This window comes from Cucumis sativus, chromosome 3, assembly GCF_000004075.3.
Source record: "Cucumis sativus cultivar 9930 chromosome 3, Cucumber_9930_V3, whole genome shotgun sequence".
Classification (NCBI taxonomy): Eukaryota; Viridiplantae; Streptophyta; class Magnoliopsida; order Cucurbitales; family Cucurbitaceae; genus Cucumis; species Cucumis sativus.
Genome location: NC_026657.2, coordinates 13,528,122 through 13,539,957, shown reverse-complemented (window position 1 = coordinate 13,539,957; position 11,836 = coordinate 13,528,122). Strand labels below are relative to the sequence as shown.

At 33.9% G+C, this 11,836-nt stretch overlaps 1 protein-coding gene across 1 annotated transcript; it reads left to right on the top strand.

Annotated features, from left to right (window-relative positions):
* Positions 1–141: 141 nt before the first annotated feature.
* On the top strand, positions 142–7,733 carry LOC101205189 (NADH dehydrogenase [ubiquinone] iron-sulfur protein 1, mitochondrial). The gene is made up of 5 exons (XM_004140682.3): positions 142–731; positions 1,252–1,498; positions 4,109–4,403; positions 5,462–5,836; positions 6,539–7,733. Exons 1-5 carry the CDS (start codon positions 299–301, stop codon positions 7,436–7,438), a joined length of 2,250 nt encoding a protein of 749 aa, XP_004140730.1. The 5' UTR covers positions 142–298; the 3' UTR covers positions 7,439–7,733.
* The last annotated feature ends 4,103 nt before the right edge of the window (positions 7,734–11,836 follow it).

Here is an 11,836-nt window from a genome sequence, read left to right as displayed (position 1 = left end):
ATATAAAAAAAATTATTAACCAATACATAAACAATAAATAGTAGTAGAATAACTATAAAAAAGAAAAAGAAATCACAAAACAAGCATAAACTTTCCAAAATCAAAACTAAGTTTGGGTAACTGTAAAGGTTGGAACTTTAAACCAAGATCCCAAAACTCACTCGCTTTCACTGTTTGATTTGATTGTATCCGCTTCCTCATCTGCCTCTCTTCTTCTTCGCTACAAATCTACATATAAAAACGGCGAATTTTCTTTTGCAGATCAATCAGCCCTTCATCTGAGCTTCAATTGCCAACAATGGGGTTGGGTTCCCTTGCTTCCAGAGTTGTCAAGCCTTCATCCAGGCTTCTCACCTCCCAAAACCCTAGAAATCTCCTCCATTTTCGACCCATTTTCTCCACTACTGAGCTTCACAACGCTGATGCCTCCGCTGCCGCCCAGCCCCAGGCCGATCCTGCTCCGCCTCCTCCTCCTCCTCGCACCCCTCTTGCCGGCGCTCGTGTTCACTTTTCCTCTCCTGAGGATGCCATCGAGGTATTCGTTGATGGGTACCCTGTCAAAGTCCCCAAGGGTATGACGGTTCTTCAGGCTTGCGAGATCGCTGGGGTTGACATTCCTAGATTTTGTTATCATAGTCGCCTTTCTATTGCTGGGAATTGCCGTATGTGTCTTGTTGAAGTCGAGAAATCCCCCAAGCCTGTTGCTTCTTGCGCTATGCCCGCTCTTCCTGGTATTTCCCCCCTTTTCTTACGTAGAATATGGTTAATTGACTCCTTGATTTTGGTTTTCTTATATTTGTATTATGTTAATTGATGAAAGATTTATTGTCTGATGATATGTTTTTTGTTTCTGTGATGCAATTAGAGCAATTACCGTTTACCAGAGTGTTTCTCATTCCCTTTTTCTTGCTATGCTATCAGGACCACCATTTAGACAGTAACCGTGATTTTCTTTCTGGATATGGTTTTTAGATTGCATACTTCACTTTTTCTGGTTGGGTTTATTTTTTGTGTGGATGATTCACTACATATGTGTAGGATACTCTGCTTCTTCCATTTAAGGCAATAGTGAGATTCTTTAAATAATTTAGTTTGTGGATGGTTATATGGCTTATGCTGTGTATTCTTGAGTAATGAATGAGAAAATAATTTCAGAATGCGCTCTATGTATTTTCTATCTGAAAGAATTCATTGTTTGTTTATTATGTGGATAAGATGGTAATCCATTCATTTGAATAATCTGCTTCCTAGGAATGAAAATTAAGACTGATACCCCACTGGCAAAAAAGGCGCGAGAAGGAGTGATGGAGTTCTTGTTGATGAATCATCCATTGGATTGCCCAATTTGTGATCAGGGTGGAGAATGTGATCTTCAGGATCAGTCCATGGCATTTGGGTCTGATCGTGGGCGGTTTACTGATGTGAAGAGATCGGTAGTGGACAAGAACCTTGGTCCCCTTGTGAAAACTGTAATGACACGATGTATTCAGTGTACCAGGTCAGTTATGTAGCTTACATATTCAATGGATGATAATTATTTGATTTAGAGCATTTTTTTTTCTTTTGGGAAACTTCAAATCGTATAATTTCAACAGAATTAGTTGCATGACATGGATTTGTGACATTTGGCTAAGAGTTCTTCGTTTTCATTAGCCATACCATGTAAAGTGTCCATGGCTTTTAAGAAGGTGATATGAAAATTGCCGTGGAATTATGGACTTTACAATGAAACCAAGACTGGATTAGTAGCTCTCTTCCTAGACTCCTAGTATGAAATTTGTACCTTGGTTTTGCTAAATATTTTTTAAAATCATTTGTATGTTGCAGACTGTTGCTTCTGTTAAGATAGTAATTGTGTGTTTTTCTGATTGAAGTTTATACCCAAATTTATTCTATAGTTTTGAAGCTACCTTAGAACTCAACGACTACGGCCTATAGAACAATGCCTGTTCAAGTAAGGTCATTCTTTGAACTTCCAATCTTCCATGAAGGCTTTTGAGAGATTTTTGTTTTTTCAACTCTTTTTTTGTTCAGAATGTCATGATAGAATTATTTCAATCTGCTTTGTTTTGTGTACTTACTACTTCTTGACCAATTCCATTAAGTCTTAGACGTTTCATTGAGGTTAGTTCAATTCCATTAGTTCTTAGACATTTCATTGAGGATAGTTTCATTGAATTGCTCTGTAATGTTGCCAATTTTTTGAGCTTAAACTTTTTAGGTTAAAACTTCTGACTGGGAATAAGTAGCTTTCTTAACCAAAATCTTCTTATATCAAGAGCAAATGGAAGAGTATACAATGGAATTAAAAACCAGCCTCCACAAAAGGAGTCCACACCCTAACTACAGAAAGGGACTCCAATCCAAGAATAAAATAAAGCTGACAATTACAAAAAGTTTGAGAAACTAACACCCAAAAGAGGTAACAAATCTAACAATTCTATCGGGATGAAAATTTGAGCATCAGTTTTCTGAATGGCAATTTTGTTTAGAATTATGGACTTTTGGAGTTGTGAATTTTTTTATTTTCATCCCAAAGATTGAAAGAGAATAGCTACCCTCGAATAGTTTTTACCACTCTCACCTTCTTTTCATCCCAAAAATTGAACTTTCTGATAGAACTCCAATTTGAAAGACTTTATTCAATCAGCAATCAGCCATTGGCTTTCCCAGGAATCAACGAACAAGCACAGGAACTCTGCTTTCTCCTCGAGAGATAACCCTAACAACCAGAATGAACTCCCCAACCTACCTTCCCTCTTTTTCAATATAACCCCGTACACAACTCCTAACTAACTGTGGTCCCCAGACACCTCATCAGCAGCCACACTTCCATACACACATGCTTTTCCCTTCACCCCTTTCCTACAATACTCCAATATAATTTGTAGCATGACACTTTCCTTTTGAACTTCTAGATGCCTCTACCATATTATACCAATAGAATCCCATTTCCTCGATAGTGTTTTTGACTTTCTTATTTGCTCCAATGACTACTAGGACATGGATTTTCCAGAATTTAAAAACTATAAGAAGTGGTTTTCAAGATCGATTTTATTTTTTTAAGTTTGGATGAGATCTCAAAATTCTTTTCATAAGTTGTATTGTTGTAAAACTATACAAAGACACTATTATTAAAAAAGCTTCATTTGAAAAGATACTAGAAGTAAAATGACTTAGGAAACAAGCTATAATTATCTGGATCGACACTGTGATGGTCGTACTGTGGAGATTATGGACCTATGGTACAAAAGAGAATAAAATAAATAAATAACATAAAAAATCAAATGAAAAACTTGTGATGTTTTTTCCTGACCTTGATGGGAACTTGGAATTTTCTCCTGCTTGGTGTCTAATCTCAAAATATTTGTGTCATTATTATTTATGCAAATCCTTGTTAGATAGGAGTCCTATTTGTATTCTCCTAGGCTGGTGGGGGTACCTCGTCTTGTTTTTGTACTTTCTCCCTTCCATTTGTAAAATCTCTTGTTTCCTAATAAATAATCTTTTTTTTATAAGAAACGGTAAATTATGAATATATGTTTAAGGCAAATGATATTTGTACCCCTAAACTTTGAGGATTGTATCAATATAAGCCCTAAACTTTGGAAGTTGTATCCAAATCCAATTAAACCCTAAACTAGTTAGTATATTAATTTAAAATTTGAACTCTCATAATTGTACCAATTGAAACCTTTAACTTTTATCAATTTAAACACTCCATTTTTATTTTTATTTTTTTTATATTTGTGAGTGTTTGGGACGCTTACATGCACCTCGACTAATCCCACGGGACTACTTGTGTGACCCTACAACATTTGGGTGTCAAAGAAACTTGTGGAAAATTAATTCCTACGTAGGTGGTTACCATGGATTGAACCCATAATCTCTTAGTTAGTTGTTGAGACTATGCCTCATTTTTTACAACTAGACCAACCCGTAACAGTTCACTTCATTGTATTTTATTTGGATACACTTAGGGAAATTTAGGGTTTAAATTGATAAAAATTTATTAAAGTTGCTTTAGTTGGTTCTGCTTTTTCTGTTATTGGTCTATTCATTCTACCAAAATAATTGATTTGAAAGACCTCCATTTTTCTTTCTGAAGGTGTGTAAGATTTGCTACAGAGGTTGCTGGAGTTCAAGATCTTGGCATGTTAGGTCGTGGTAGTGGGGAGGAAATTGGGACATATGTCGAAAAGCTAATGACTAGTGAGCTCTCAGGAAATGTCATTGATATTTGTCCAGTTGGGGCATTGACCTCAAAACCTTTTGCATTTAAAGCCAGGAATTGGGAATTGAAAGGCACCGAGACCATTGATGTTACAGATGCCGTTGGATCCAACATTCGAATTGATAGTCGTGGTCCGGAGGTTATGCGCATTGTGCCTCGGTTAAATGAGGTAGGTTTGGTATCTTTCTTGCCCGCTACCCTCACTTACCCATGCCAATTGTATATTTCTGTAAAATGGTCATTTACTGCAACTGAAGAATGATTTTGCATATTTGTGATCAACTAGCAACTTTGTTGTTTGTATATCTTTTCTTTTCATGTGATCCTATTTGTAGGGAAGAAGTTCTTAGTAAATAAAAGGAAAACAAGAAAGCAGGGGCTATGCCCAAACATGAAACATCAAGTGGCTCTTTGTTGGAGAATTTCCCCCTTAGGAATGGGGTTTCAAAACCTGTCCCATTTCTGGGAGAAGAGAAAATTTTGGAACCTTAGTGACATGACATACTCTATTACGATTTCCATGGTTTTCTTCCATTGAATCATATGGACACTTTCTTTTGGAATTTAATATTTACTTTTAGTGAAGTTCCTAGAATTTACAATTTGTTGAATAGAGTGCAAAGTTTAGTTTTAAAATATGAATAACAAATCAGATGTGAAGTTGGACCTTTCCTTTCTCACTTGGGTCTTCCCAGTGGTCACAATCCTAGATGTTTCCAGTTTTGAGAACCTGTCGTGGAAAAGAATGAGAGGTATTTATCCTTGTATTTATTTATTTTAATCAAAGGGGAGCAAACTTACTTTAATAGAATTTCCCTTGGTGGAATCCAAGTTTACTTGTCATCTTTGTTTAGGATCTTTCTTATTGTTTTATTTATTTATTTTTTTCAAGGAAAGTATGGCATTTCATAAAGAAAATTCATTATTATGTTAGAACAGCGATTTCTCTAAATTGGAGATCTAATTTACAATTCTTGATAATGCCTCATCATTTGTTAGACTTCATCAAAACTTAACCAAGGAATTTCTGTACATTCATATTAAAGGAACATAAGGATGGTTTGCTTTGCCTTTTGATTGATGACTATCTAGCTATCTTTAACCTTTTGTGGAGACTTGCAAGCTTTTGAATCAAGTTTGCTAAACTCACCAATTACTCTCCAGTAGGCTTGCAGTATACGAACAATTCATACTGATGCATAAGTGCCCTCCAACTACCATTTACAGGATATTAATGAAGAGTGGATATCAGACAAGACTCGCTTTTGTTATGATGGCCTTAAGAGACAGAGATTAAATGATCCAATGATCCGTGGTGCTGATGGACGCTTTAAGGCTGTCAGCTGGCGTGATGCCCTTGCTCTGGTTGCTGAAGCTGCCCATCAGGTTAAACCTGAAGAAGTCGTTGGAATTGCTGGAAAACTATCTGATGCTGAGTCTATGATTGCTCTGAAAGATCTCTTAAATAGGTTGGGATCCAATAATGTATGGTGTGAAGGAAATGGACCACAACCTAATGCAGACCTGCGTTCTGGGTATATCATGAATACTGGTATTACTGGTCTTGAGAAAGCGGATGTCTTTCTTTTGATTGGCACTCAGGTACGTTCATATCCTTATCATATTCTTCCGGTGACTTATTCTACTCAGCTTGTTGAATTATTTTTACACTACTGTTATTTTTAGAACTTCAAATATGTAGCTTTGTCTATATTAAGTTACATTACATTTTTTAAAAAAAGTTGCTACATTTTTATTTCAATGTAGTAACATTTAACATTTTTTCGTTGGCTTGTGCATTTTTATCTCTCCTTCCCTTGTTCTCATTTGGTATTACCTCTCCAATTTCGGGTTCTGCTTTTGGTTTTTTGGTTTGTTCCCTTCATTGGGTTTTACCCTACTGTACTCTTTGGATATTTCATTCATCAATGAAATGTTTCTTCTCCAAAAGTAGAAGAACAAAAAACAATAATGTTACTAGTTTATTTTGATCCGTTATTGACTTACAATCCACATCACTATTACTATTCTATAAGTATTAGGCATTGGAAATTACATTAGTCGTCTTTCTGGTCTTCTGATCTTACTCTTAATATATTTCTTATCATTTCCCTAACTATATTTCTTATCATTTCCGTAACTTCCGGTCATCTGTGTTCATTCTTGTTGCAACTTGTAATGTGCATAGATCATGTGTACTTGTAGATAATTGTGAGATGATAATACGATATCTTGTTGGATTGATGTTATTATGTGTTTTAAGTATTATCCTTTCTCCCTCACTGTTTCAAACTAAACTTGCAGCCAAGGGTTGAAGCGGCTATGATAAATGCAAGAATCCGAAAGACTGTAAGAGCAACTCAAGCTAAAGTTGGTTATGTTGGCCCACCTGCCGAATTGAACTATGATCATCAACACCTTGGAACAGGACCTCAAACACTTGTTGACATAGTTGAGGGTCGCCATCCATTCTGCTCGATCCTCAAAAATGCCAAAAATCCTGCCATTATTGTTGGTGCTGGACTTTTTGAAAGAAAGGACAAAGATGCAATCTTTTCTGTAGTTGAAAACATTGCCAAACAGAATAATGTGGTCAGACCTGACTGGAATGGTTACAACGTATTGCTTTTGAATGCTTCCCAGGCTGCAGCCCTTGACCTTGGACTCGTGCCAGAATCAGTAACTAGCATTGAGTCTGCAAAGTTCGTATATTTGATGGGAGCTGATGATGTGGAACTGGAGAAGGTTCCAAAGGATGCGTTTGTGGTTTATCAAGGACACCACGGGGACCGAGGAGTCTATCGTGCAAATGTCATTCTCCCTGCAGCAGCATTTAGCGAAAAGGAAGGAACCTACGAAAACACCGAAGGTTGCGCCCAACAAACACTGCCAGCAGTACCAACAGTTGGTGATGCACGAGATGATTGGAAGATCATTCGTGCTCTTTCTGAGGTAGCTGGTCTGCAGCTGCCATATGATTCGCTCGGGGCAATAAGGTCCCGGATAAAAACTGTAGCCCCAAATCTCTTGCAGGTGGATGAAAGAGAGGCAGCTACATTTTCTGCTTCAATTAAGCCTGAAAGCACCCAGAAGATGGACATGGCTGATTTTGGGAGTCCCATAGAAAACTTCTACATGACTGATTCCATTACAAGGGCTTCAAAGATTATGGCACAATGCAGTGCTTTACTATCTAAAAAGTGAGATTTTCTTTCATTGTTATTTAATGTTGTAAGATTTACTCTTTTGCCTCTTCCACCCCATGTTTTTTTGGGATTTTTTTTCCCTTTTTCTTAATTAAAGTCTGTACAAGGCTTCTCTTCTTAGACCAAATATCTGGAGGAACGCCCTTTAGTGCTTCAAATAAAAGTGACCGGGCTTTATTTGTTGTTTCACTGTAACATGTTGCAATGGGAAACCATTTCTGTGAAACGATGGCATTCGGAGTTTGGTTCTTCACCATTTTTTCCCCTCTCATATAAAAAGATAACTTTCTTCATGTTTCATGTTTCATGTTTATATATTTTTTGTATTCATGACTCGGTGGATAACATAGCAAATTGCTTCGAAAGGATGGTGGATATCGTTTGCAGATGGACTGACTAATAAGGTGGGCTGTGAGAGACTTAAATGGTAAGAATTAGAGCTATTGTTGTGCATTGTACAGGATATCAAATTTGTGTTGGAACCTTAGTACTGGATCTTCTTTCATCTTGTGGGGTTCGGTAGTAGAATGAAGCATTTCTCGTTAATTACCATCGTAGTGATATTGCAATCTAGCAATGGTTATTGAACATATAATTTACTGAAATCTATGTAGTTATATATTTTTTGTTTTGTTCTTTTAGCCTTTCATCTCCAAGTTAGGATGATAGACTGTTCTGAAGTTGCAAAATACGATAGTTTAGGCCTTCACCTTTTTAATTTTTATAAATTGAAACATTGGAATACTTCTATGATTCTAACCATATATCGAGTTTCTTTGTTTGAATTCTTTTTTTAAAAAAAAAAAAACCTAAAAACAATTTTCTGATTTTAAAATTTGGATGAGAATTCGAATAATAATTGAATTTTTCTCGAGAGTAGAGCATTTCATTTAATCTACATAAATAAATAAATAAGATAAAAAAAATAGAAAAAGAAAAGAGGAACAAAAGTAGATTCTAATTTTGAATTCAAATTTGTAGAGCCTATACAATTATCTGATTGTTGCTTATTTATTTAGGAGGGATGAAAAACTTGGTAAGTATCCTATGTAGGTTACCAATCTTTCTATAACTTTCCTTCAATTATATGTTATTACATTCATCCTATTGAACTTTATAATGTAATTCATACATAGCATATTCTATAAACAGAGGTATGTGGTGCCTTTGTAAAAGATACCATTATTGAGTTCAATTGTTCTCTACTTTTTCCCTTCTTCGTTCTCTTGAGTTTAATTGTTCTCTACTTTCTCTATTCTTCGTTCTCTTCTTTTTGTTGTTTCATTCTTCTTATTTAGCTTCTTTATTCTTTATTTCATAATATGTTATCATCACGAGTCTCTACAATTTTATCATTTGTAAAAGGTAGGCTATAAAGTATTAGTTTGTTTTCTTGTTTTGTACTTGTGAACATTGCATGAACTATTCCATGTATACATTGTGCATAGTTTAAATGTTTGTGAATATAATCTTTTATACCTATTATATGTTGTAATTTTAAATATTATGTTTACAAAATTATTGTTTGTTAAAACTATTGTTAGTTATAGGTTTGGTTCATATTAATTTATTTATGATTTATGTGATTGTTTTATGTTTGATTCTTATTTCAATTATTTTAAGATTTATGCATAGTTTATGTCTATAATTTAATTGTCTACTTTCTAAAATTATAAGTTTTGTAATTGTTTTTATGATTTATGATTTAAATGTTTTTATCAATTTACCTAAGCATGATGTTTTAAGATATTAGGTATAAGCATGTTGTAAAATTAATATTTTTGGTGTGTATTGTTGTCACAATTTTTCATAATATGATATTTATCTAAGTTGTTGTATAATGCATGTTTAACATGTTTATTAAATTTCTTTGTTATAATTTTACAATGTCAAGTCTTACTAAGTTAGAATTTCTAGCTCTTGATATCAATGGTGATAATTATTTATCATGGGTGCTTGATGCTGAAATTCATTTGAATGCCATGAATCTTGGAGAAACGATTAAAGAAGGAAACACAACTTCGAGTCAAGAAAATGTAAAAGTCATGATTTTCTTTCCACATCAACTTCTTGAGGGATTAAAGATTGAATATCTTACGGTAAAAGATCACTTTAAATTATGGTAAAGTTAAAAAGAAATGTATGATCATAAAAAAAGTGTGATTCTTCATCTTCATGAGGGATTAAAGATTGAATATCTTACGGTAAAAGATCATTTTAAATTATAGCAAAGTTTAAAAGAAAGGTATGGTCATGAAAAAAGTGTGATTCTTTCTAAAACTTGATATGATTGGATGTATTTTAAGGTTGCAAGATTTTAAATCAGCAAGTGATTATAATTTCGCATTATTTAAAATTTGTTCAAAATTATTGTTATACGGAGAAAAAATTACTGATGAAGATATGTTAGAGAAAGCATTTTTCACATTTCATGCCTTGAATATGGTCCCGCAGCAGCAATGTCAAGAAAGAGGGTTTAAAAAGTATCCTTAATTATATCATGTCTTCTTGTGGCTGAACAAAATAATGAGTTATTAATGAAAAACCATGACTCTCGACCAACTGGAGCAACATTATTTTCTGAAGCAAATGCTGTATTTTCAAACAATAATGATCGAGGTCGAGGTTGTGATCGTGGTCGAGGTTGTGACCATGGTAAAGAAAGAACTAATTATACTTTTCGTGGTTATAATTATTCAGATTTCAAGAAAACCACAAATGATAATCATAGAGGGTTGACTCCACAAAATAAAAAATTAAAAAGTTGTGAAAATCAATGCTTCTGTTGTGGTATGAATGGTCATTGAACTCGTACTTGTCGTACATCCAAGCACTTAGTCGACCTCTATCAAGCCTCAATGAAGAAAAAAGGAAAAAATGTGGAAGTAAACTTTGTCTATCAAGATGATGTCTGTGACTTTTTCCAATATGACATATGGATGTTGCTGACTTCTTTGAGTCTCCTGAAGAGAAAACTAATGCTAATGAAGGAGTAACAAATACTTTCTTTAATTATGAGAATGTCTAAAACTGACATTTACATTATGTTTTTGTGTTTTCTCTATTCAACATCTCATAGTTTATTTAAATTATTTATATTTTAACGTTAGTTTTGTTTTTTTATTTTACCATGAGACTTATTTTAATCATTTTTTTTATGAAGAGTTATGGACACTTCTTATATTTTGGCTGACTCAAATATGAATAATGAAGACTTATGTTTGGCAGATAGTGCAACTACGTACACAATACTTAAAAGTAAAAAGTATTTTTCTACATTGACAATGCTTAAAGCAAATGTCAATACAATATCAGACTCTATAAACTTGATTGAAGGTTTTGGAAAAGCAAATCTTATTTTGCATAGAGGAACAAAATCCACAATTAGTAATGCTTTGTTCTCTAATAAGTAAAAAAGAAACTTATTGAGTTTCAAAGATATACGTCAAAATAGTTATTATGTTGAAACTAATTAACAATAAAAATAATATAGAACATCTTTATATTACATTTATTATTTCACACGAAAAACGTATATTGGAAACACTGCCTACTTTTCTTCTGGTTATATTATACTCATATATGAGTAATTGAAACATATGCAACTATGAACTCGAAGTTCATAAATTTAAATATGTTTACTATTTGGAATGATCGATTAGGTCATTCGGAATCAATAATAATGAGAAAAATGATTAAAAATTCTCATGAACATCTGCTAAAGAACCAGAAGATTCTTCAATCCAATGAATTATCATGTGTTGCTTGCTCTCAAGAAAAATTGATTATTAGGCCATTACCTACCAAAGTGGGAGTTGAGTCACCTACGTTTTTAGAACGAATTCATGGTGACAAATATGTACTCATTACTCCACCATGTGGACTATTTAGATAGTTCATGATTTTAATTGATGCATCAAGTAGACGGTCACATGTGTGTTTATTATCATGTCAAAACCTTGTATTTGCAAAATTACTCGCTCAAATAATCAAATTAAGAGCACAATTTTCCGATTATACAATAAAAAAAACATTCGACTTGATAATGCTGGTGAGTTTACATCCCAAACATTTAATAATTGTTGCATGTCAATTGGGATAAATATTGAACATCCTGTAGCTCATGTTTATACACAAAATATTTTGGCAGAATCATTTATCAAACGTTTACAATTGATTGCCAGACCATTACCTATGAGAGCAAGACTTTCATTATTAGATGCATTTACAGATACTAAGAAAGTGATCAAATCATATACTTTAGCTGCAAATGCTTTATCTAAAATTGAAATCCCAATTCAGCAAGTTACTACAATTAATGAACTAGCGTTGTAGCAAAAGCGTGGTAAACCAATAGGTTCAAAGGATAAAAATCATCGAAAAGGAAAAATGATCA

What these genes read in the sequence shown, in the direction of transcription:
- LOC101205189 (XM_004140682.3), top strand. Translation starts at nt 299, where the DNA reads ATGGGGTTGGGTTCCCTTGCTTCCAGAGTTGTCAAGCCTTCATCCAGG. An exon ending in TTGTGCCTCGGTTAAATGAG is followed by an intron (nt 4,404 to 5,461) that starts GTAGGTTTGGTA and finishes TACCATTTACAG; the next exon opens with GATATTAATGAAGAGTGGAT. An exon ending in TTCTTTTGATTGGCACTCAG is followed by an intron (nt 5,837 to 6,538) that starts GTACGTTCATAT and finishes CTAAACTTGCAG; the next exon opens with CCAAGGGTTGAAGCGGCTAT.